The 25,885-nt window shown below is 43.4% G+C and overlaps 2 protein-coding genes across 4 annotated transcripts in view; both read left to right on the plus strand.

The window, feature by feature from the left end:
* The window catches only part of LOC307046453 (nesprin-2-like), a gene marked incomplete at its 3' end in the record, with an annotated part of 39,081 nt that extends 27,416 nt beyond the window's left edge, over positions 1–11,665 (plus strand). The window contains exons 10-22 of the mRNA XM_079692849.1: positions 935–1,024; positions 3,372–3,485; positions 3,828–3,965; positions 5,783–5,947; positions 6,274–6,386; positions 7,280–7,448; positions 8,007–8,103; positions 8,186–8,385; positions 8,849–9,013; positions 10,281–10,421; positions 10,893–10,994; positions 11,137–11,313; positions 11,456–11,665. Of these exons, the coding sequence (XP_079548975.1) occupies positions 935–1,024; positions 3,372–3,485; positions 3,828–3,965; positions 5,783–5,947; positions 6,274–6,386; positions 7,280–7,448; positions 8,007–8,103; positions 8,186–8,385; positions 8,849–9,013; positions 10,281–10,421; positions 10,893–10,994; positions 11,137–11,313; positions 11,456–11,665 (1,881 nt within the window). The remainder of the gene's footprint in view (positions 1–934; positions 1,025–3,371; positions 3,486–3,827; positions 3,966–5,782; positions 5,948–6,273; positions 6,387–7,279; positions 7,449–8,006; positions 8,104–8,185; positions 8,386–8,848; positions 9,014–10,280; positions 10,422–10,892; positions 10,995–11,136; positions 11,314–11,455) is intronic.
* A 120-nt stretch (positions 11,666–11,785) lies between these two features.
* LOC307046291 (uncharacterized protein) overlaps positions 11,786–25,885 on the plus strand; it is a 53,912-nt gene continuing 39,812 nt past the window's right edge. For 2 of the 3 annotated variants that reach the window (XM_079692665.1, XM_079692666.1), the window contains exons 1-21: positions 11,786–15,471; positions 16,143–16,277; positions 17,174–17,367; positions 17,714–17,795; positions 17,880–17,980; positions 18,096–18,216; positions 18,368–18,667; positions 19,094–19,689; positions 19,959–20,114; positions 20,201–20,351; positions 20,500–20,658; positions 21,060–21,227; positions 21,393–21,494; positions 21,605–21,805; positions 22,353–22,560; positions 23,040–23,152; positions 23,238–23,440; positions 23,586–23,693; positions 23,936–24,209; positions 24,811–25,140; positions 25,247–25,576. In XM_079692665.1, the coding sequence (XP_079548791.1) occupies positions 12,001–15,471; positions 16,143–16,277; positions 17,174–17,367; positions 17,714–17,795; positions 17,880–17,980; positions 18,096–18,216; positions 18,368–18,667; positions 19,094–19,689; positions 19,959–20,114; positions 20,201–20,351; positions 20,500–20,658; positions 21,060–21,227; positions 21,393–21,494; positions 21,605–21,805; positions 22,353–22,560; positions 23,040–23,152; positions 23,238–23,440; positions 23,586–23,693; positions 23,936–24,209; positions 24,811–25,140; positions 25,247–25,576 (7,503 nt within the window). In that variant the 5' untranslated portion in view covers positions 11,786–12,000. The remainder of the gene's footprint in view (positions 15,472–16,142; positions 16,278–17,173; positions 17,368–17,713; positions 17,796–17,879; positions 17,981–18,095; positions 18,217–18,367; positions 18,668–19,093; positions 19,690–19,958; positions 20,115–20,200; positions 20,352–20,499; positions 20,659–21,059; positions 21,228–21,392; positions 21,495–21,604; positions 21,806–22,352; positions 22,561–23,039; positions 23,153–23,237; positions 23,441–23,585; positions 23,694–23,935; positions 24,210–24,810; positions 25,141–25,246; positions 25,577–25,885) is intronic. The other variant, XM_079692667.1, reaches the window with a different exon arrangement.

Consider the following 25,885-nt stretch of genomic DNA (forward strand, 5'->3'; position numbering starts at 1 on the left):
GTGCAGCTAAGCTCTAATACACTCCTGATCTGTAAGCATTGATTTGGTGATATGCATATCAATAAAGGTTAAGAGATGAAGATTATAATCATGTCAAATCTAGCTTTACATCTTTTTAGATAATAGTCAGCATTATTTAGTTGACAATATATAAAAATATATAAATATAAATATCAATGTGAAGCGTGTCCAAACTACACATTGAGATGTAGTCACTGATGTAATGTGTGTAAATACTTTCATTTATCAACTCGTTTTTGCCATTGTTTAACCTACAAATATAATTTCACGTGCAAATGACCAATTGATAACTTAAAGGGTTTAAGTACATTCGTTTTTATGTTTGCAAGAGTCAGATAATGTTGTGCTGTTGACAAAATCAAATTACGAGTATAAAGCTGGATAAATGCAGCTTGTTGAGTACAACCATAATAGTGTTGTCTTCAAAGCACCACACACCCCCTTCTGCGCAGCTTCGGTCAACTCTTGTGCTGTAAACAGTCTCGTCGTCAACACGGGAGTCTGCTTTGAACTGGTTGTCACTTTGAGTGCCCTTTTTCTGCCATTTAGTGTCTGTACATTGGTTGGAATACATGTAGATAAACGTGTGGGAAATTAAGGGACAACTTCTCCTTAATCAGACTTAAGTGTTTTTGAAAGTTGCAAAGAACTCAATCACAGCTTGCTGAGTACTTTTCACGAAACGGTATCGCATTTGTAAAGTCTTATTTGAACTGTAATAAGTTAAGTAGTGATGAACATGTCTGATTCTTACTGTAATACGATTGGTTTCTTTGTTTTGTTTTTCACTATCTCTACAACTTGTTATTATCTTTCTACAATCTTTTCTTTGGGGGGGGGGGGGGGTCTTTATTTTCTTGGCATACTTTTCTTACTGTTTCTTCCTTTCTCTTCTATTCCTTTTTCCTTCTAGACGCAATACCTAAATCTTCCTAAATGTCCTTCTCCTGTCAACCTGCCTGTTCACTACACTCCTGCTATTTCTGCTTCACCTCTGCGACAGGTACAACTGAAAGTAAAACCATGGACTAAATCACGATGAATATCTGCATAATCCTCACAGGGGAAATCACATTGGGTATTCCTAAGGGATGGGATTAGCTGTTACCTTTTTTGGGTTTCAGATACATTTTCTGTAATTAACAGTACATTTAGAGTCAATACAGGGATAATGAAATGTGGATAAACAGAGAAAATAATACCACCAGACATGGATACTAACTGCTGCAGCCATTTAAATTAAAAAGCGAGTCACTAAGAGCATAGATTATCTTCGAATAATACCAGGTTTAAAACAAGACCGATCATGCAGTATCAAACTAGTTAGCCCTGTTTTCCGGGAATTAATTCAAAGCCGCAGCGAGGGTGTGTTTCTCTGCCTCCCATGAGGTGAAGAAAGCACTCATAGGCTGCAGCTATTCCTTCCTTCGACTGAGATATGTTGCTGTCGCCTGCTGCAGAACTCATGACCGATCAGTCAGAGGGGACATGCCACCTGTCGGCTCCTATTACTGACAAGATATCAGCATGTTAGCATGTAGCTGCTCTAGATATTTGAGATTTTAAGTCTACTTCGTATGTTGGCACTTTAGCCCCAAGAGGTGTTTATTTACATAGCCCAATATCACAAAGGTTACATGTCTCAGTGGACTTCACAGTTTGTACAGAATATCAGTATGACAATACGACACCCTCTGTCCTAAGACCCTCACATCGTACAAGGAAACACTACCAGAGAAAACCCACAGTTTAAAGGGGAACATGGGAAAAACCTCAGGGAGAGCAACAGAGGAGGGATCCCTCTCCCAGGACGGACAGACGTGCAATGTATGCCGTGTGTAAATTGAAAAGATAATACATTTACAACATAGGTAGACTAAATGTTTGGAAATGCATGTGTCTATGATAAGAAGATGAATCCACGAGGATGTCAACAATCCTGTGGGAGCCATCAGGGAAGTAGTATGATGAGAGTCAGGCAGGACCACAGAGACAGGTTAAGCCACGACTCGAAGTCCAGGACTCAAATCCAGAACTCAGGATAGAGGATCCAGGACAGACGACCACAGTAACAGGATCAGCCTCGACTCAGGATCCCGGCGTAGATGTAGACACAAAAAATAAATTTGGGGGAAGCTGGGTTATTCGGAACATGAGAGTACACGGGTACAGACAGTCTGAAGGAAGAAGTAAGGTGTCCCCCGACAGTCCAAGCCTATAGCAGCTAAACTAACGTGTCTACGTACATGCAGTCCCTTAGGATAGGTTGAGGGAAAAGAGTAGTAGTTAAGAAGTAGGGAACAGAGGTGGAGAGGCACAACGTATTTAGTTGCACTCCCTTAGGATAGGTTGAGGGAAAAGGGTAGCAAGTAAGTGTAGAGAATAATCCTGGGTTGATTGTGCAAGATGCATTGCAGTTAATTAAAGTCTGGGAAACAGTCTGAAAAATAACACCTGAGAAACAAATCTCAACATGCATCTAAAAGTGTCTATTGCCCTGTATATAATGCATCCTTATATAATATATACATGCCATAGACATTGCCTTACAACATATCTAACAACATGGTCTCAAACATAAGCATTTGCAGCACAATATGAAGTGGCTGTTGTAGTTAATGTGTTTCCATGTTGTAATGAGGGAAAAAACAACAACCTTGTTTCCACATCAAACTTTTGTACGAGCTTGGTATTCTGCTGTGTGCAGGCTTGCTTGCAGCACAAAACATTTTGGCACTCAAGCCGCCATTATGTTTGTGTATTAGTATCCCATGACTGCTGTTGGTGCCTTGTGGGAACGCTTTTTGCTTAAATCATTTTTATTGCATCGACACAATCTTTCTCCTCACACTATTTAGTCTTTCAACCTTTGGTTTTTCTCTCAAATGTTCTTGTAAAGTGTCTTCAAACACTGGGATATAAATATCATGAATTATTATTATTATCATTGCCTTACCCTGTTTCTATTGGTTACAGTTCCTAACACTGGTAAGGGATTTCAATAAACAAACAAAGCTGCAGTTATTTCATCACCATTTGAGTGTAGAGCTATGTTTGGGCATACAGTTGCAATGCATTTCTTCTTGGCTGTCATAGATTATAAAATAAGGCTAATTCTCGGGCATTTAATTTCATTAATTTGACCAGCTGGGACAATGTTTAGTTATCGTGTTCCTTCTATACAGTACTTAGAACTCAATGTGCAGATAAAAGAAAAAGCTATACATATCTAAAGCAAAATAAATATCACTGATCATGACTTACATTTGGTTGTGAAAAATAGGATTGTGTTTAGCCAAATTTGTTCATCAGTCTTCATTCAATGACAGTTTTTTTGTCCATGTTTCCAGGCAACGACTGATCAAAAGATACAGGAAGTGACATGCTGGTTGGTGCAGGCCTACGATGAGCTGCTGGAGGGATGGGACTCCACCGAGGGAGAGAGCTACTCAGAAAGATACCATGTACGTCTCCAACAAATGCCTATTCAAATCTAAAACACAGAAACTAAGCATTGTTTCTTATCACTGCAAAATTGATGTATCACCGAGCTATATTCATATTGAATTTTTTACAAAACAAAATTATGCAGTCAGTCTTTTTTTCACACCAGGGCTCATTCAAACGCTAATATTTTCCAAAATTTCATTAATGCCCGCAGATCATATTGCTGCTCCTTCAAGTCTGGAAATGTGATTTTATTTAAATGAAATGTTCTTTCATGTTTCATGTTTCATGTTTCAATGTTCTTGTTGTCTAAGTTGACCATAAAAGAGTGTAACTAACGGTTCCTCTCCATTCCTCAGGTCTTTCAAACCTTTCTGGTGTCCTTTAATGAGCAGCGGCGTCCCATCATGCCGTTGTTGACAGCCATGAGACGAACCCCGAAAATGAGCGATGAGCAGCGGGCTCTCAGAGAGGCGTGGGACTCCCTCACTGAAAAGGTCAGACACACTCAAATCTCCTATTTTTATAAATATATATATGCACTTTAACAGTCTAATGCAGGCATCCTCAAAGTCCGGACTCCGGTCCGGATCCGGACCGAACCACAACTGTCTCTGGACTCTGAGCAAATTATACTTTTCATATGTGTTATCTGCGAGACATCGCCACAACGCAACGAGTCAAAAGTGTTCCGCTATGTCCAACAACAAAAAGCGCTCTGCATGTCCGACTGTTCCACTGTCTGTGTGTGTCTGTCAACGCATTGGTCCAATCACATTCAGCGTCAGCGTTTTTCCCCCCCACCAACAGTCTGCGAATCAGAGGAACGGTAGGGCGGGTCTTCGCGGAATGCGGGTGTGAAAAATGAGTGTGTTTAAAAAAAAAAAGTCAGAGCGAGAATTAACAGCTCATCTAGTTGCATCTGTACTGTAGCTAGTAGCCTAGTTTCACCTACTGGGGTGGCATGGGGGGGCAACTGCTACCCTCAAAATAGGCCTTGCCACCCCAGCTGCCACCCCAGTTGGCAGCTTTGTTTTGAAAGAAAAGTTGTGGCTCATCGGACATTTATGAGAGAAAGTCTCTAATGTCCGAGTGCAAGTGAATGCAGCACTAGACGTACGTCTTGTAACCCCTCCCCCGGCCCTGGCGCGAGCGTGGAAATATGATTGGCGGCGATTTCATTTGAACGGTACGGCGCAAAACGAGAAGCATTCGGACCAAAGTAATGAAGGAATGAGGTGCGGTCTACAATGACAGAGAAGAGACTGTCAGGTTGGCTGTACTCAGCATTGAATCAAAACGCACTAAAGCTGTTGATCTTAATCAGTTTGTGAGGCGTTTTGCTGAACAAGATGGTAATCGCCGCATTCAGCTGTAATAGACATGTCAACTTGATGCTCTGCTCACGGATGAGCAAACAAAACTGTTAAGATGATGACCTTACGTGTGTAAATATATGTTTTTCTTTGTGGGGGTCTGCCCCCCAAACAAGTTTTAAGTCCTGAGAAAGTTAAATAAGACGGTGTGCAAAACTGCCCAGCCAAAAAAAAGTAACCACTTTGATTGAACTAGGCCAGCAGGTATTGACTCTCCACTGGATCATAACTGAAGTATAAAAGAATGCATGACTGAAGTGATGGAGGCCATGTTTGAAGGCAAACTAAAAGAGGAAATAACAGGTCAAGCAAATCCCCCTCTCAGATTCCACAGCAACCAGAAGAACATAAACACTGGCTGGTGATTTGATTCATCAACTTTGTGATGGAATAAGAAAAGCACAGTGCATTTCCTTAGCTGTGGATGAGTCCACTGACACCACTGACATTGCTCAGTTGTGAGTTTTTATGATGAGGCAAAGGGGGAGTTTGTTGAGGATGTGTTGGGCCTGATGAACCTCAGTGGACACAGAAGGGGGTTAGACATTTATAAAGCAATAATGGGAATGCTGAATGAAAGAGGGTGCAGCTGCCTTTATTCATAACTGCAGCTCTTAAACTGCGACTCTGAGGGATCAAGCACAGACACAATAACAATGAAAACTGCTGCATACAGATTATTTTTGTTTTTGCAACCTCGTGTTAAGAATCTTGTTGTAATTGTTTAAAAGTTTGAAAGACCGTAATAAACGGACCTTTGTCTTATTGAAAACAAAATGTTGGACCTTTAAGATTTGTATTTGAGTACCCCTGGTCTAATGTTTATAGAAATGACATGTCAATCTTAACCAGCAACATGGCATAATCCCTATTGTATGATCGCATCTATACAGATGAGTAATTATGTAGATCATTTTCTTCATGCATTTCTCATTTAGCTGCGTGAATACAAAGTGGAGTTGGACATGAGTGTCCCGGCCCCCCTGGACACGGTGGCTCGCTGGATGCTGAAAACAGAGAAGGCTCTGAACGAGGAGGAGGGCGACCCGCAGGATCACGGCCGAGCTGCGGACGAAGCTAAGGAGAAACAGGAGATCCTCAAAGTGAATATTTACTGCATCTATGCTTAAACAAAACAACTTTAGGGAGTGACATTTTAAAAACAATTACATTTGCCTACTTAGCCTCAGGTTCCTCATGCAGGGCTTTCCATATTTAAGTTATAAATAATATCGGCATTATGTCCTTTATTTCTTAATTGGGAGAATACTAAAATGAATACAAACTGTAACATTAGTTTGCTCCTGGAATAGTTATTTTTGGGATACATTTGATAAGCCTTTTCTCCGTTCTGGGGTTTTAAGAGTAGCAATGGTGATTTTGTATAATAATTCAATATGAATCTGCTCTTTGCTCAATGTCTCTGTAGGTCTGTCTTGAGGAGATGCCGCAACAAGTGAAGACCTTCCAGTCCTTCCAGAACCTGGATGAGTATGCAAACATGATGGTTCCTAGTGACAAGATGGATGAACTAAAGAGGAGGTGAGGGCACTTTCCCATGATTTCATGTATGTTTGTATAAGTGTGAAATCGTGTATACAGTAAGGACAGTGCTTGAATTGATTATTTACCTTATGCTAAATGACCTAGTAGTAAATCTAAAGCCACGATCTGGATACAATCAACGGCATTGTTTAAGCTCAACAAAATAACCAGAAAAAACGGAATGTACAACACAAGCTATCCATTTGTATGCTTCTAAAGGCCCTGACACACCAGGCCGAAATCGGCCGTTTTCGTTAGTCGGACGACGAAGCGTGCCATGTCGCCCAAACTCAATTTGGTGTGTCCCGCACCGTCGGCCGTGACACGCCTTATTTGGCCTTTCTTGGCCGTGCGTCGGCCACAGGCAGTCGGACAAAGAAATCACTCTGATTGGCTGTTCAGCTAGCGAATCAGTGCATAAGAAGCGAAACGGTTGCTTGAGAATGTCTTCCACAAGCAACACTCCGATAGCTCCAGTACAGCACGAAACATGTTTTCGATGGACGAGAGTGAAAATGGAACGCACACGCTTTGTGTTGTTTTTCTCTGTCTTCCGGTTGTTGCCTGTTTTTAATGACGAATACACACTACCGCCGCCTGCTGGTAAGGAGAGTTATTGCCACTCACGCATGCGCAGTTCGTACGTATTCGGCTGAAGTCTTTGCGGTGTGTTCCAGTGTGACACATGGCCAAGACGCAGGAGAACACGCCGACGCAACAGTAGGCGTCGGCATCGGCAAGTTCTCTGGTGACTGCTTGGTGTGTCAGGGCCTTAAGAATCATACAAATTTGATTACACAAATGATTACTTAATTTGGTTCTTATGGGAGTTGGTTGTTTGTTTCTCATTTTGCTGACTTTCACAACCATACTTGTGTCACTTCTCCCAGGTTCACCAGTGTGAGAGTGACTGCTAAATACCACGGAATCAAGCTGGAGTACCGGGAGCACCGCCACACCGTGTTGGATCTGCTAGGGCAGATCAGGACAAAGCTGCGGGTTTGGAAGAGACCTTACATCTCCCCAGAGGCTGTCAGGGTGTTGCTGCAAGAATGGCTTGTAAGTAGATTTATTATCTGATAGTACTAATAGTTTTATTTATCGGGAGTGGTAAGAAGGGAGTTGTACGAGGGCGCCATACACATTATAATCTTTTTCTGATAATATCCTTATGATAAGATTTTTGATACAGTTAGATTAGGGGTCTCTGCCTGGCACCTCCCAAAACAAGTTGGATCTCAGTCAATTGTTCCTCCTGACTGTGTGGGTGTCAAGCTGGCCTGCTGATTAAGAACAACTGCGTACAACTCCTCTCATTTTGTGGTTAATTATTATAACATATTCTGAATCAAATGAATCTACAATTGCTTGTAAACTTTCCCTGGAAGTCAGTTTTTGAGTCACAACAAAGCATATGGTCATACATCAGCACATACAATAATACAACAACATGAACTTTGCCACTTGCTAGACAGACTTACAACCAATATTGTTTTGCACCACAAGTAGTAAATGTTTAATAATAACAAAAGCATGTGCTCTGTTTTCCCCTTGCCATCAAAAGACGTTTTACTTTCTAATAAGCAATGCTGCAATTAACCTATTTATTTTAAACAGGATCTGGTAAACACACAGGAGCTACCATCTTTGCTCGAAGCCGCTCTACATAAACTGAAGCAGGTTTCTGAGAGATATTCAAGCAAATCTGCTCTTGGTAAGTTTTCTATTGATGTTTTTAAAGCTTTCCCTGGTGATCACTTCAGTTCATTCAACAGCTTTTCCTCTCTGCTCCTCAGCTGCAGATTACCACACCGTCAGTCAGCAGGTGACGCAGCTGGAGGAAGACACCGCCATAGTTTTGGAAGATGTGACCACAGCCAAGAGCACCATGGGAAGGGTCCTGTCCGCCTGGGACTCCTACAGCGACGGATTCAGCTCCCTGCAGGCCTGGCTGGAGCAGAGCTCTGCATCACACAGCCATGGCCCCAGACCAGGGGTAATTTTAATAAGCCATACATCATCTAACATTGGCAAGGGAACCATGTTTCATAACCTAGCTAGAAGCTTCTGCTTTTTTAACTAGGCTTGTAGAAACTTGTAGAAATATTTGTCTAAATGTCTAATAAAAAAAGTGTGCTATTTATATCTCAAAAACCATTCCATTGAAGTCGTACATTAACAAATAAAACATTGATATTTTATGATATTAGTGTTATCTTTACATTTTTTTGTCTTTTTACAAATTTATGAGGAAAAAAAAAATGATTACCGTATATTTGATTTAAAAATTCTACATTTGCAAATAATATCTGAAATCCTCTGAAATAAAAGTCACACAGTCAGTGTTTGTTTTTTGCCAAGAAACCACATTGTTTCACTTTGCAAGGTTGGGTTTTCTTGTCATCGTGGTCGTTCTCCCTTCTAACCATTTAAGATTTGTACATTTATGTTTTTTTAAGGTGACACCTGATTCAATGGCTGAGTGGGGATCCAAACAGGCCCACCTGAATGAGGTGGGTAACTTCCTGCTGGAGTCCACAGACCCTCACACCAGCAGGAGCCTGGCAGAAGAGCTGCGCAGACTCAACATGCAATGGGCCGAGTTCTTCAAGAGAACTGCTTTCGTAAGTGATAGATCAAGAAAAACCTGGTTGGTGAGAATCCTTATATCCAAAGCTGTTTTATCTGTGCCCTTTGTTTTGGTCACATTGTGGTGCCAAGCTGTTTCTGATATCATCGTACTGAAGGCTGTCATCAAAGAAGGAGTTGTATTTGTGCACGATGGTAGACTGAAACGTGCGTTTGCATTTAAAATATGTTGTCTATTAATTAGTGTAGTTCCCTTACATGTAAGTACTGCAGATAATAGTTTTGATAAAGCATGTACCATACTGCCATCTATACATATTTCTCTACCATGGCAAGGTGCGCTCTTCTACTATAAAAATGGCCTGGTTGCTTCTCTATTTATTTGCTGTGAAGTTGGAAGGACTGATTAATGTCTCACACCTTTGTTATTTAAGCTATACTTGTCCCTTTGTTATAATTATTCCCACGCTGTGATACAAAGGAGTGGCTAAAAGGTTAGAAGCTGTACTCCGCCTTTTTGTTGTTGTGTGTAGATCATTTACAATGCAAGGCTTTGATAGTCTGTGATTACAGTGTATTATCATAAGGCTTCTTTTATTGCTTAAGTTGTAAGCAATAAAACACCTGAGTTAAAAGTCAAAACAAACTATTATATCATGTCCACTGTGGAAGCAAGTGTTGATTAAAATGCTATATCAAATGTATAGTTGTGCTACATTACGTCTTTAAACTTAAATGTAATTTGACTTCAAGTCATGGCTGAACCTATCACTGTGGTCCTGCCTGACTCATCATACTACTTCCCTGATGGCTCCCACAGGATTTTTGACGTCCTCGATCCTTGATTGTGGATTCATCTTCTTATTACAGACACATGCATTTCCAAACATTTGGTCTACCTATGCTGTAAAATGTATTATCTCATCGATTTACTCACGGCATCTATTGCACGCCTGTCCGTCCTGGGAGAGGGATCCCTCCTCTGTTGCTCTCCCTGAGGTTTCTCCCATGTTCCCTTTAAACTGTGGGCTTTTCCTTCTTTGGAAATGTGTCCTTGTACGATGTGAGGGTCTAAGGACAGAGGGTGTCGTATTGTCATACTGATATTATGTACAAACTGTGAAGTCCACTGAAATAAATGTAACATTTGTGATATTGGGCTATATAAATAAACATTGAAATGTCTTAACATGATTTCAATTGACTTATTTGGTTAAAACAGTAGTCAAAATGTTGTACGCTTTATTGTTTTTGTCTTGTAATCTAGCTGATATTTAATAGCGCTACTTCTGCTTTTTCCAGGACAGCGTGGCTGAACCCACTGATGATGTTCAGGCTAGGCCACAGGACATCCAACCTCTGATCAAAGAGGCCACTCTCCTTCTCAAGGAGCCTCTGGAGACAATGGCAGGCCCCTTACGCACCTACAGAAAAAGAATACAGGTAGGTTTCGTGGATGGTTGAATTACACCTTGGCAGGATGAAGTAGTAGAGTCTTAACTATTAACTGATGTCAAAAATATTGCGCTCACCACGTAGCTATATACCTCTTAAGGTATTATACCACTTTAAATATTGGCGATAACCTGATTTTATTACATTATTTAGTTAGTAATAACATCCTACCAAACAACAAGTCCAGCAGAGCTTTGTTCAATAATTACCTCTTTTTTTTTTAAAGGGTGCCTTAAGATCTAGTTCTGGAGAGATCAAATAAATCAATGACATTTTTTGATAACAGAGTATAATGTTATCATGGGAAATAGCATTTTTGTCAGAAGTAGAAATTAAAGATCTCAGAATGGGGGCAATAGCCTATCAGAAGAGAGTGGTTTATTTTTACACACTGAGAACTCAATTATACATTTCCACATATTTCTGTCACAAACTAACCGTTTGCTTTCTTTCTTTCAGTTCATGACGAGGAAAATAAAAGAAGTGGATCTTGAGGCTCTCGCTCCCTCCCCAGAATGCCCAGCTGAGCAGTTACAGAAACTGAAGTTTGCTATACCTGAAGTATGAATGATTTCAACCCTTTTAACACTTCCTTCATACATCTTTGTTCATAAAGAACGTCTTCTTTAGGTTGTGGTGCCCTGTTGTAGTGTATACAGCATGTTAATCAATTTGTTACCATATGTTCCTACAATGTCACCAGGTGATGCAGACCTTGTTTGAGGCAGAACAGGTGTGTGCAGAGCTGCAGCACAGTGTGTCAGGGCTGGACAGTCGCCTGGCTGAACTCCTGCATTGGGAGTCTGAGGCTCGGGAGCTCTACCAGCTGCTGAGGGCCGCAGAGCGACAACCTCAGCGGGGCCAGAACCCACGAGCCAGTGTAAGATGATCCCCTGTATATGAATGTTGTTATGCTATCAATTCAAATGAGTTGTATCCTCCCAGGACTTTTTCTCATAAAGAAACCCTGATGTGGAATTTGAGGAAACGCTGATTTTGTTCAACTCCATTTTTTCCCTCAGGTTCTGATATCCCGTGGTCTGCAGCTGGAGGGTCAGGTGGTCACAGAGGAGCAGGACCTGCAGATGATGGTGATGACGAGTCAGAAGAACTCTCCCATGCAGTACCTCCATGCCTCCGCCATGCAGGACCGAGTGCGAGCCGCTGTTGCACAGTCACAGGCCAGTTTTCTTTGTGTAAATTACCTGAGCAAGCCATTGAGTTGTGTATGATCTTTACTTAGGAAAAGAGAAAGGCAGGGGCAGTTTTTCTAATGTGTTTGTGGTTTGAATTGCAGGAAGCTGTAGGTATGCTGAGCAGCCTGGGAGCCAGACGAGACAGAAGCAGAAGCCCACCAGAAGGGTCTCCTCCATCAAAAGTATTTAAACAGGCTAAAGAAAAGCCTCAACATCTGAGACAGTCAGAATCAGTCTCATGGTCAACTAAACAGCCTGAGAAAGAGTTAGTTCAGAGTCATGGAACCTTTGTGCCAAAGATAGTGGTGCAGGAATACAGAGAAACAAAGGTGACTTCTCCTCCATTGCCATATAGCTACGCAGAAGCTTTGATGCAGACCAGGACAAAGTCACCACCAGAAGTCCAGCATCAGGCCTGGACGGAGAAAACTTTACAAAAGCAGCAGCAGACTCTGGAACATGGATCGATACAGCAGCAACAGCTAATACAGCAGCAACAGCTAATACAGCAGCAACAGCTAATGCAGCAGCAACAGCAACAACAAGAATTACAACAGCAAGAGCCGATGCAAACACAACAACAACTACAACAGCCGAAGCAAAAAAAACAACAGGTGGAGCAACAGGTGGAAGTGGTAATAGACAGACAAACACCAGATCCCCACGATCAGACTTCATTTCAACAAGCACCTTCAAAGAAACCTCTTCCAAGCAACCAGGAGCTTCAAAGCAGGAAAACCCAGGCCTTAAAGAATCGGCCTTGGCTTCAGAAGCCAGCCTCAGGAGAGCATACAACGCCAGAACCGGATTCAACTCGGGAAACAACTGCACCAAGACAGACTCAGCCACAGTCAGACAAGGAAACGGCAAGAACCGTTCAGGTTGTTTCACAGCAAACGGTAACTACAAGGTCCCAGCCTGAGGGAAATGCAAAGGATACAAAGCAGTCAAAACAGCAAGAACTCCAACAAAAACCACCACGGCACCCTCAAAATGTAGAACAGAGGCAACAACAAAAAACGCAAAGTCAAGAGCAACAACAACCACAACAACAACTGGAAAAACAGCAACAGGAACTATTGCTGCAACAACAACAACAACAACAACAACAACAACAACAACAACAACAGGAAAAGCAACCACAGCCTATTGTAGGACAGGCTCAACCAGATTCAGACTCCAAGGCTAAATCCCAGTTTGTTGCTATGGTTCTGCCTCACCCTCAAGGAAAAGCCCAAATTCAGTCACAAACCAAAACTATGGTTCAGTCTAAATCCCAGCCAGTGGTCCAAATGCAGTCCACAAGTGTTTCCCAAAGCACCACAGACAGTGAGCAACAACTGCGGACCATGTCTGAAACCAAAGTGAGCCAAGGTCAGTCACAGACACAAGGTCTGCTACAGTCCTATGGTCTCATAAAGACACAGGTTCAGACTCAGTCCCAAACATATGCCTCAGCTGGATCTCAGATGTCCCTGCAGCCACAAGGTGTAGCTCATGGCCCGACTGTAGCTCAGGTACAGGCGCTAGCTCAAGTCAGACCTTCTTCCCCTATGCAAGCCCCCCTGCAAGGCCAAATTCAGCATCCTGTACCATCCCACATTCAGCTTCGCACTCATTCACAGTCGTGGGCTCCTGTAAGGACACCCTCACCTAAACCACCAACACCATCACAAACTCAAACCCATTCCCAGTCTATGGCCCAGTTCCCAACATATCCTCAGTCAATGCCCCAGCCTCAAATCCATCCTCAGTCAAAACCCCAGTCCCAAACACATCCTCAGTCAATGCCCCAGTCCCCAACATATCCTCAGTCAATGCCCCAGTCCCAAACACATCCTCAGTCAAAGCCCCAGTCCCAAACACATCCTCAGTCAATGCCCCAGTCCCCAACATATCCTCAGTTAATGCCCCAGTCCCCAACATATCATCAGTCAATGCCTCAGCCTCAAATCCATCCTCAGTCAATGCCCCATCCTCAAATCCATCCTCAGTCAATGCCCCTGCCTCAAATCCATCCTCAGTCCATGCCCCAGTCCCCAACACAGGCTCAGGCAATGCCCCAGCCTAAAATCCATCCTCAGGCAATGCCCCCGTCTCAGACCCATGCTCAGTCCATGGTCCATATTCAAACTTATCCTCAGCCAAAGACCCAGTCTCAGTCGACAGCACAGGTTCAGGTCCATCCTCAACCAATGGCCAGGCCAAGTCATGTCCATTCTCCAACTCAACATCAAGCCCAAGCTCAACCTCTACCTCTAGGCCAGAATCTGGGTCGTTCTCAGCCTATGCCTCCGTATCCCACACATGCTCAGCCAGAGGTCCAGCACCAAGTCCATATGTCCCAGGGGCAAATCCACGCTTGGACCCAAGCTAGAGTCTCATCCCCAATGTCTGCCCAGTATCCACAGGCAACAGCACAACCTCCTTCTTACCCCCCAGCTTACCCCCCAGCTTACCCACAGGCTCAGTCTCCTTCCCAGCAGTGGACATCCAAACTAGAGCCTCAAAACCAACCCAATGCCCAGCAGAGGCATCCAATATCCCCACCATATCCTCCACAAATGGGTCAAATTCCACAGTCTCAGGCTTATCCAACAATTCAGGCTCTACCGCAGTCGCCCCAAACTGGACCACAGCAGGGACCTCAGGCTTTGTCCATTGGGTTTTCTCACATGGGGCCATCATATGCTCGTCATGTGCAAACACAGCCACAACACTGGCCTCAATCCCAACCCCAGGTGAGTCCCCAGACTTCCATGCAACAACAACAGACTTGGGTTCAGGCATCGCCTCAAATTCCGCCTTATCCAGTGCCTTATCCTCAGCCTTATCCCCAGCCTCAAACTCAGCAATATTCACAGGTTCAGCATCAAACCCAGCTTAACCCTCAGCCTCAGATGCAAGCTCAGGCACCTCCCCTATCACAACCACCACATCAAGCTCATCCACAGCTTAAACCCCAGCTGCAGGCCCAGTCCCAAACAAACATCCAGCGACAGCCATTAGTACAAGCAAAGCCCCAGGCCCAGACTCAGCAGCCACCTCCACAGCCCAGACATCAGGCCCAGCTCCAATCACAGCAGAAGATTCCAACTCAACCAAAGGTTGAATCGTCTCAACAGTTCAAATCTTTCGCCCCATTAGCACCATATCCAGATGTTCAATCACCAACTCAACCTAAGGTTCAGTCATCAACCAAACCCAAGGCTGAACCACTGCCACAACCCCTTCCTGTGCCCCAGTTACCACCTCAATCCATGGATCGTTCATCAATCAAATCCGAAACACCACCACAACCAAAACCACAGGCCCAAACAGCACCACTATATAAAGCTCAATCAGCAACTCAACCCAAGGTTCAGTCAACAATACAACCCAAGTTTGAATCATCACCAAAGGCCCAAACAGCAAAACAAACCGAAGCTCAGTCACCAACCCAACTTAAAGCCCAATCATTTCAACAACCCAAAACCCAGGAACAATTTCCACCACAGCTTCAATTTCAAGCTCATTCACCCCCACTACCCAAGTCCCAAACTGGACCACAATCTAAGGCCCAATCACCCCCACAGGCTAAACCTCAACTGCCGCAAACCATTCTCCTCTCCCAGGTCAATGTTCGGCCTGAGTCCATGCCGGAGTCACCAGACCTGTTCATTAAACCTCCCGCCCTGGCCCAGGCACCTCCCCAGGCCTACACGGAGGCTTACGCTAAGGCCCAGGCATTGGCCAGAAACGGATTTGAGGAAGCAAAGCACTGTCTGCAGGAACACATCCTGGAAACCATCAACGTTTTTAGAGACAAGTGTTTATCGGCCGAGCAAGCATCAGTGAAAGAGGTAAATGCAATCATTTTTATACATTTAAGTACAACTTTTAATTGTACATTTTGGGACACAATGAAACATGCAAAAGTGACCACTGCCTGTAGAGGCGCTATTCATGCTAAGTATAAGAAGTGCAAAGTCGGTTCAACCACACCCACATCCTCATGCATGTACGTGGATGTGAGTCCCTATAGGTTCCCATGCGATTCTGCCTAACTAGCTAGCTAATGGCTGCGGCTCTCAACTATACGGCGGTAATCGCTGATGATGCCGTCCCATCACGCCATTCTTTCCCAATTTTTCACGTCATACCTCCGGTTACACAAAACGGCAAATTGTTAGATCCGTCTGCACTGTTTTCATTTTTTGCACTGTTAGCACAGTTCACTGATAGCCGCCAGCTATGCCATCGCCATTTTGAGAGCTGTGTCGAGGCAATCCCAACGTCATAGTAGCTCTCAATTCTGTATGAAAGACCTTTAAACTGCAAAGTGTTCATGTTATAAGAGGTCAGGCCCCACCCAGGAGGTGCAGAATAGATACAAAATGGGTGCTGTCTTAATCTTTAACGGGAAGATATTACAGATATAATGTGCCAAAATTAACAACTCTCTTTATCCAAAATGAGGTTCAATCATTTGAAAGGAACCAGTCTGCAATTATATGTGTGCTTTACCCCTCAGGAGACTCTAAAGACCCTGGACCCAGAGTTGCTGGAAGAGTTCCTGAGAGCAGCAAAGGGCATGGAGGCCTTCTGTACACCGCCACAGCTCAGAGACATGGAGTTTTTCACCCAGTCTATCAGAACACAGTGGGAGGTAGGACACACTCACTAACTCTTGGAGATTTAGATTTCTGGGACCTTTATAGCTTGTAAATGTTCACATTTACAAGTTTGAATGGTTGTTTTCTTTGAGTTTGTCTGATAATTGCTTGTGCAGGTCAAGGACAAATTTACTGAAACTGTAGCAAAGTTTAGCTTTTGTCCATTTTACAAATGAATGTCAGCAAATTGTTCATTTGCTTGCATATAAAACATTCATATAATAAACCTTTTATTGAAGACTATGTTCTAACATGTCATGTTTTTCTCTTTTTATGCATTTGACTTATTCCCAGGCTGTGAGAGCTGATATCTCAGGCTTTTTGCAACAATTACGTTTTGAAGTAACAAGGAAAGAGTTTAACAAAGCCGCCTTGCAGTATGAGATGCACTTAAGCTCCGCCTTAGAAAACCAAGCGCAGGTAGCTAAATAACTAGAGCTATACTCTTGGCTTTGATGGATGGGTTTATTTCTCTGCTTAACTTTTACTCTGTCTTCTTTTATGCCTTCATGGAAACTCTTTCACTGGGACTTGGTAATTGCAATACTTTATTCTGGTTGCTCAAAAAGAGAGTGCTGTTTTTGTCAAGTGTGTTTACAGAACCATAAAACCAGTTTTTGTATCTTGATTTCATTGTACCTATGTGGACTTTAAAACAAACACAACAGTTATATGTTATACTAATAATATAGAATAAATGACATAAAAGATGAAAACAGCATTTTATCTTTTTTAGCAATACATCTGTGGGCTGCAGTCATCTGGGTGGTGCCTCTGTGTGTTGCAGTATGTCTGTTAACCTGTGTAAACTGATCTTGAGATATACTTGATATTCTTAAGCATCATCTGGCTTCAAAACGACTCACTACCATGCCTGTTTATGCACCAGGCCTGTTTCTCAGCGGAGGGCAGCTTTGCCCAGGCAGGGCAGCACCTGGAGGCCTTGAAGGAGCTGTGTGACACCCTGAGCCCCGAGGACGCTCACTGCCTGGCCCAGACTCAGCTGAGGGAGTGCGAGACAAGGCTGGCTGATATCCAGAGACAGTTCAGTGGAGACCAAGACTCATCCCTCCCTGATTCTAGGTGAGATATCATTAAGTGATAAAGAGCAGACAATGAGCAAGTAATATATTTAATTACTAAATGTAAATCTAAATATACCTTCTTTTAATTATTTTTTTAACTTGTCTTGTAAAAAGTCTGGAAAAACCTCTTAAGAGGGATGTGATTGGAAATGATGAAGGCGGATCATGAGTTCGATGATTTGTTGATCATGCGGTCCTTCAAATGTCTTTAGGCACACTATCCAAAAACATATATTTTGATGTTTTAGAATAGACACTCTCTTTTCAGTTCAGATGGAACGTTAAAGGGTAACACAATGGAAATGATTATCCTTTTCTCCTTCTTATCATTTCTGTTTTCTCAGGATTCCTGTTGCCTTCAGTGACGATGTGACCACACAGAAGGAGCCTAAAAGGCCCAGTGACAAACCTCAGGTCTCAGCTGAGGTATGACTCACTCCAATTTAAACTATTCCCTTTTTGAACCCGACAGAGGTTTAAACTTAAATCATGCCATTTCTCTTTTTTCAGGTCTCTCAAGTGACAATGAAGACAGTCGTTCTTGAGAAGAGGGAGGTGGAAAAGCAGGCATCTGTAGAGGAAGAAGTCAGCAAAAAGGAGGCTTTAGAAAGGTAAACTGACTTTAGCAAAGTCTAGGATTTGATATGCTAACAGAACATACGTACAGGAGGTCATTATATTCCATGTTTAACTTGTTTTCCTGTTTTTAACTTGTAAAATCTCCAGATATGAGAATTGTAAAAGGCCTTTGCAAGCCCAGCTGGCCAAAATTGAGCAGAGCATCAAGGATGTCCCCTCTGACTCCGTATCTCTGAAAGGCCTGCATACACGGCTCCAGGAAATACAGGTACAGATCAAATGTGTGCATAAACAGATTTTCATATTAACTCATTATTGAGCATTGTTTCAGTGTCTGTAGTTGTTTTTGTTCTGTATTTACTAACTAAATGATTCCCCAAAACATGGCAGTAATCTTGAGTTGTCCTGCTCCTTCCCAGTTCTTGAGGCAGGAGACAGAGTCTCTGTGGTCTGAGTTTGCAAACCAGTGCTCCCAGTGTTCCCAGTGGAGCGGCAACTCTGGTCTGGAGCAGCAGAAAGCAGGGCTGCAGGATCAGTGGCGCGGACAACAGTCCAAACTCCAGCGGAGGGGCAGCTCGCTGGGGGCCGCCCTCAGGCAGATCGACTCCACAGAGAACCACATGGTGGACTTCACCGACCGCCTGGACCGCTACCTGAGGCAGCCCAAAGACATCACCGTTTTCACACCGGCCAACAGCAACATACTCAAAGACATCAAGGTCTGTCTGCCGTGAATACTATTTTTATTTGCCTTCTTTGTCAGTGTGACACAAAGTTATGCCTGCAATAGTACATTTGGTTCATAATGAGACCTCTATGAGAGCACGATTTACTAGAGGAATATACAAAAACGGTGCTAGCTATCTGAAATAATAGAAAAGATACACTAAAAAAAAAACTCAGCAAAAAGTGAATACAATCAAATATAAAACTCATGTTGATGTTTTACAGACAAAAACTATAGAAAAGAATCAGTTGATCATTACTTCATGCCTGATCCCTCTTTAAAACTAAAAGCTTGTTATTTTACAGATGTTGCTTGTTACTAAGAGGTTCAACTGAAATGTATAAAGATCATGGAGTGCATACAACTATGTGCAGAATAAAACCATATCTCACCTACATGTTCTTTCTTTTTCTCACAGGAACTGGATGACAACATACAGAGCGAGCTGGACCAGCTGTCCCGTCTGGACCCTGAGTCCAGCAATCTGGACCCCAGAGACTGCTTCCCTCTGTCCCGGGAGGTGGAGACTCACAGAAGCAGCCTGGATCAGCTTCGTCAGCAGGTCCGGAAGAGCGTAGCCGCCGCCCGCGCCCTTGACCGCTTCCTCATGTCTCTGCGTACTGTGGACGAAGACATCTCTGGAGTCCAAGGCGCCCCCTGCAGTGACACAGTGATCCTGCAGGACTGTCGCTCCAAGCTGGCTCTGATCCGGCAGAGCGTGGACAGTCTGAAAGAGAAGGCGCCTCAGCTGGACGCGCTCCTGCAGGGGGCCAGGCTAACGGTCACCAGGGATGGTGCCCCAGCCTCCTGCCTGGACATGGTGACCGCTCTGGTCAGGAGGCTGGAGGAGGCTGACAGTGGCCTTGCCAGCCAGCAGAAAGGGCTGCAGAAGGAGACACAGAGCAGATCGCTAGGCCTGAGGAAGAGGACACTGCTGGGGGATCTGAGGAAACTACAGGAAACCATTGAAGCACAGGGCCTGAAGGAGCCCACCATGCCGGCTGTGCAACACAGGTGTGTGTCAATCATCCTTATTCTGATGCAAAAACACTAAAGCTTATTTCAGTGTTTTACAGGGCTTCAAATGTGTTCTCTCTGCTTTTGCTGTTTAACTGTTGCTTAAGTGTTTTGAGTGGGAATTGTATTTTGAATGATGGTTTGTATACTGCGCACACAAAAAAGATGTTTCTTAATATAAGAAAAGTAGCATTTTGACATTTACTTAAAGAATTAAAAGCCTGTCTACCTAAAATATCTCTTGTTAATAATCCGGTATTTACCAGGCTTCGGGCCCTGTCGGATCTGGAGGGTCAGGTGCAGGCTGTGCAAGCAGAGCTACAGAACCTCCATGAACTTCAAGATCAACAGGGAGGAGGAGAGGAACTCCTTCAGGAGCTGGACACTCAGTGGAAGGATACTCAGAGAGCATTTAAAGACAGGTAGGTTAAAGCAGGAGAAGCACATTCAGCTCAACACAGCAAGTGTGTCACCTAAAATCCACTCTGTTATGTTCCTTCTCTGACAGGAAGAAGCAGTGCAGCATCATGCTGGAGCTCCTGAAGAAATTCCAGGCCTGCCGCAGTCAGTTGAGCAGCACCATGCAGAAAGCTGAGCAGACCATCAGTGATCAGGCCTCCTACCTGGGCAAGGAAAACCTGCAGAGAAACATTACCATGGTGAGTCATCAAAACCAAACCAGTTTATTGACAAAATCCCTTCATGTTGTGTTTTTAGGATGTAATTAGAGTGTGCAGAAACAGACCAGAAGATGGCCGTCACTTTAGTTTCATGTATAATGTCTGTCCACATCTCATGTCTGTGCAGGTCTCTAACATTAAGGAGGGGCTCGGTGGTGTTGGGGAGCGAATGGAGGAGATGAAGGGTGTTTGCAGACAGCTGCAGTCCCAACTGAAAAACTTCCCAGACTGCAGTGAGACCCCCTTCGAAGCTGAGGCTGACACACTCCTGGACAACTGGCTGGATGTAAGAAAGGCCCGGGGAAAAAGATAGATTTCTAACTTTGTTTTACTTTTTAAAATACATAAAGAATTTAAGACTCACTTAAAAATAAAACATGAATGCTTTTAGCCCTATTGACAACATGAGGTAGTGGTGTACTTCTGCCTCTTGTGGTCGTACTAAGTACTACAACAACAAAGGCTTCATTACTGATCCAGATAAACATCCCCATAAACACATTAAGGATTAAGACCAAACAAAATATATTTCTATCACTTGACTCTTAAGGCTCCATTTAACATAAAAACATACCTATAATATCGCTTAGCAAGTTAAACAAGGACTAAATTCCATTTTATAACTCTTATTTGGAACACTTCTGTTCCAGCTTAACCTAAAATGTTATATTTTTGGTGCCCTTGCAGATGACGGAGAAGACAGATGCCTACATAGATAACCTGCAGGTGGGGCAGGAGCTATGGGAGAAGCAGCTGATGCTGGGGGGAGAGGTGGACAGCTGGGCTGGGGCCAAACTGGCCCTATTTGCAGAAAGCCATCACTTCCAAAGCGAGCAACAAGTGCTTGCCATGAAGGTAAGATTCCCATAACAGAAAAATACAGGAGCTTTATTGCTACCCTGAGGAACCGTTTTATTTTGTTAATGATTTAGTCTGAACATTTTAACCAGTGTGACACGTGTGATAAACAAGATTGTGTTATGTGATTTTTATTTATTTAAGTTTGTTGGTGGGTTTCAGGATGAAATCCATGCTAATGAGGAGAACATTGAGCACTTCCACAAGAAGTCTGTAGAGATCCAGGCGATGCTGCAGGGTAAGGAAGCGCCACTGGAGCTGCAGGTGAGTGGAACGGTTCATTGATCTTATTTTTATTTAAATCCACATCCAATGGTTATGGCCCCTAGATTCATTGTTTTTACAATGTCTGAACCCTTTTTACAATGATTCAGGTGATGGAAACCCAGCTGAGGAAGAGGATGGAGCAGGTGAAGGAGCTGTTTGCCGACTGCTCCGACGTCTTTGAGGAACTGGTAGCTGTGAAGAAACACCTCTCTGAGAAGGTGGAGGAGTGCCAGTCAGCTGTGGAGGGCATCCAGTGTTCTCTCAGTAGTGTGGACGCGTCACAACCAAAGGCCGAAGAGCAGATACAGGTTTGCAGCTGCTATCTGTTGTAACTCACTCTGGTTTAATGTTTATTTTATAGAGCTTAGTATTGGATTTTCCCTTTAAATTTGATACACACTAGAGAATCAAACTGTGATTTGAAGCTTTCAGAATTTAATTTGATTTAACAGTTTTGTTCGATTTAGTTGAAAAAAATCCTTGGACCTGATTTTTTACTTATTTTTAAGGATAATAATTAGATCACAATAAATGATCAAATAAATGATGAAATGATAAATGATATCAAATTGCATCACTGTTGAGACCATCAAAACGGTTGACAAAAAGTAAGCAGAATAATTTCTGAATCAGCAAAATAATTATGTTAAACTTGTTATCCCCTCAATCTCTATGTATAAAAACCCTCCTAAGGAAATTGGAATATCACTATAATAAGTTTTGAAATGTTTGCATTTTCCCCCTTTCTTGTCTTCAGTTAAATCTGGAGTTTGTTCACTGGCCCTTTAATTATATTTTAATGTTATTAGAATAGCCAGCATTTTTTAAAACAGTTTTCTCTTCTATCCTCACCAGCATCTGTGTGATGACCTGGAGTCTCAGGAGGAGCAGGCGGAGGTGGCTCTGACAGAGGTGGGTCTGGTTTCCAGTGTGGCCAGCCCTCAGGTGCTGGAGGCGCTGTCTGTGGACTGCACCCGGCTGAAGGAGGCCATCTCCCGCACCAGGGACATGATCCACCTGAAGAGAGAGGAAAGAGACAAAGGCCTTCTCAAGGTCATCACAGGTAAGGACTGAGTTTGCGGAGAGAGATAGACAGACGGACAGACGGACGGACAGACGGACAGACGGACAGACGGACAGACGGACAGACGGACAGACGGACAGACGGACAGACAGGCAGGCAGGCAGGCAGACAGACAGACAGACAGACAGACAGACAGACAGACAGGCAGACAAACAGACAGGCAGGCAGGCAGGCAGACAGACAGACAGGCAGGCAGGCAGGCAGGCAGGCAGACAGGCAGACAGGCAGGCAGACAGGCAGGCAGACAGACAGGCAGGCAGACAGGCAGGCAGGCAGGCAGGCAGGCAGACAGGCAGACAGACAGACAGACAGACAGACAGACAGACAGACAGACAGACAGACAGACAGACAGACAGACAGACAGACACTTTATTGATCCCAATTTGGGAAATGTTTGCGATACTGATCTTACCTTTAAAATACTCTATTTTTAAATCCCGTTGTTCATTTTCCTCCAGTTGAAAAGCAGTTGTTTGAGGAGTGGTTCCAGAACTTGCAGCTGTCCGTCAATGAATGTTTTGAGCACCCCGAGAGCAGAGCAGACGTGGAAACGTTCCTCCAAAGACTTGCTGTAAGTGGATAAATATATGAATGTGTATCTTAAAACCATTTCCTGTTAGATGATGACTCCTCACAGTTTCTCTAATGTCCATCAGAGTTTCTTGAAGTCCAAGGATGCAGAGAGACGTCTGGATCAGCTGAAGGACCAGCGTGAGAGAGGCAGCCAGCAGCTTCCTCCCCAGCAGCTCTCTGAGTTCACTGATTGGCTGAAAGAGCAGCAGAAGGAGGTCGCTACATTCAGAACGCACTGCCAGAACCGGCAGGAACAAATGGAGCCGCTCCTCAGAGACCTGAACAGGTAAATGCTTCTTTGATTGCCTGAAGAACAAGTCACAGATATTTCTGCTTCTGTCTTTCTGATCAGGACTCTCACATCTGCTCACAAATGTCACCGATAAGAAAACATGTTTTTTTAAACCTTTTTTTGTCTTCTTTTCCTCTAGTCTGCAGAAGCAACACGACAGCTTCCGTGAGTGGCTGCAGTACAAAGAAAAACATGCGGTGGAGTCGGAAAAAATCCAGCTTTTTCTTAAAGACCTTCAAGATGAGAGGTGAATTTCAATTTCAATCATCAATTTAGAGAGAACTCTGAACTGAACTGATTTTATTCAGATATCTTACGGTTAAGACCACAGCAAATGTTCATTAGGTAACTCTGGACATTGAGATATGAAGTCAAAGACTTTGGAAGCAACCCTAACCACCTGTCTTGTTTATCTCCTGTCTCACTTTCCGCTGTCTTTTTATATTTCATCCGTTAAAACCTTGCTTCCACCTTTTTCCCATGTGACAGTGGTAGAGCTGAGACCCTCGCTGAGCTTTTAGCATCCATACGCAAACAAGGCGTCCGAGCTGAGAGCCTCCTGAAGGACAGTGATAACCTGATACAGAGCTACAGGAACCTGGTAGCCAGGCTGCAAAAACAGGCCGAGGCTCAGGGCGCCATGCTGGGGAAACTGGAGGAGTTTAACAGCCAGGCGAAGAGCACCAGGAGCTGGATCACTGACCTCATGAAACCCCTCACCTCTCCTGGCTCACAGACAGAGGACCTGAAGCGCAAAGCACAGGTCAGTGAAACCCAGCCTGATGATCCTTTTCTCACTTTTACACTTCAAATCGGAAATTCTTATTTCTTCTACTTTTCCAATTTTGTCAAAAAGAAAAATACTACATTACATTTACAAGCTAACTGTTTTACAAGCACATTTGCATGAGCCAGGAGGGCAGTGCATGTGACATTGAAGAAGACATGTAAAAACAAGGGAAAATAATAACATTACATTCCAGTTTGAGTTTAGTTTATTAATTTGCAACATCGTTACCACAGATTCATATAACTGTATTTTATTACTTAATTTATAATCATAAATTAAGCCCCTACTTTTTCTTATTCTGCTTTTATTTGCGTTTGTTCTTTGTTGGAGGGGTAGCTTACCACTTCTTCTCTGTAATTGTTGTGAAATATAGAATCTAGAATTTAAACTTAATTATGTAAGCATTCATCTCAAAGTAAAATGAGGCTGAAGGAATTTAGGTCGTTAGTTTTAATCTAACCTGTCGGTGACAAGATTAAAACGTCATTATGATTCATTCAATGAGGATGCTAATGTCAATGCAAATAATTCTTCCTTTTTCATAAGTTGTATAATATTCCCATTTTGTCCCCAGGCCATCCTGACCTCCAAGCCTGAGGGAGACTCTGAAGTGAACAACCTGAGAAGACAAAGTGAAACTCTGTGTGAGCAGGAGGACCTGGATAAAGGCAGGAAACAGGAAGTCCAGCAGACAGTCAAAGAAACAGAGGAGCAGTGGAGGGCGGCTCTGCAGACCGCTGAGAAGAATCTCAACCAGGCTGAAAAACAGGCTCTGCTAGAGAAGGACTTGGACGCTGTCAAAACCCAGAACGAAAGCGTTCAGTCCTGGATCAGAGACCAGCAGCAGAACCTGCAGTCGCTTGGTGGTTGCATGCAAGTTGAAGAAAAACTCCAGATTGCAAAAGTAAGTTTGTAAGACTGGGGTGGGTTTTGATAACATCTTGTAAATGTTTGTGTTTTGAGGATAGATGCAAAGCGATCTCCTAAAGAGTTGTTTTTATTCTCTTCAGGCTACTCTGAGCTCCAAACCGGATGGAGATGCAAAGCTCCAGGATCTGAAGCGACAATGCCAGAGTGTGTGTGAGAACCAGGGCTTGGACGAGAGCAGACGACGAGAGGTTCAGGACGCAGTCAGACAAAGCGAGGAGCAGTGGAGGAAAGTCTTACAGGCTGCAGAGGAGGGTCTCAAGAAGGCAGAGACTGAAGCTGCCACTGGAAAGGACTTCGATGTTTTCAAAACCCAAAATGAAAGCATCCAGTCCTGGATCAAAGAGCAGAAGCAGAAGCTGCTGTCCCTCGGTGGTCAAATGCCTCTTGAAGAGCGGCTACACGTCGCACAGGTCAGGCTTAACCTACAAATATCAGGGTGCAAAATGTATAGTGTGTGAACAAATACAATTAAGTATTAGTATTGCATTTTTACATAAACGGTTTGGACTTTTTTTAAAGTATCAGATAGGATCAAATGATACAATGGATGTATGTTCATGGCTAAATCCAGGTGAAGGTCTGTCATTGCATTATCATTATTTTGTATGCACAATATTTTCATATTAAACATTTTAATTCGCCACAAATAACACTAATTGCTCCATTTTCTTTTTTGTCCTGCCTCATGTTAGACTGACATATATCCAGTGGTGTTGACA

The sequence above is a fragment of the Notothenia rossii genome (assembly GCF_949606895.1).
Source record: "Notothenia rossii genome assembly, chromosome: 7".
Classification (NCBI taxonomy): Eukaryota; Metazoa; Chordata; class Actinopteri; order Perciformes; family Nototheniidae; genus Notothenia; species Notothenia rossii.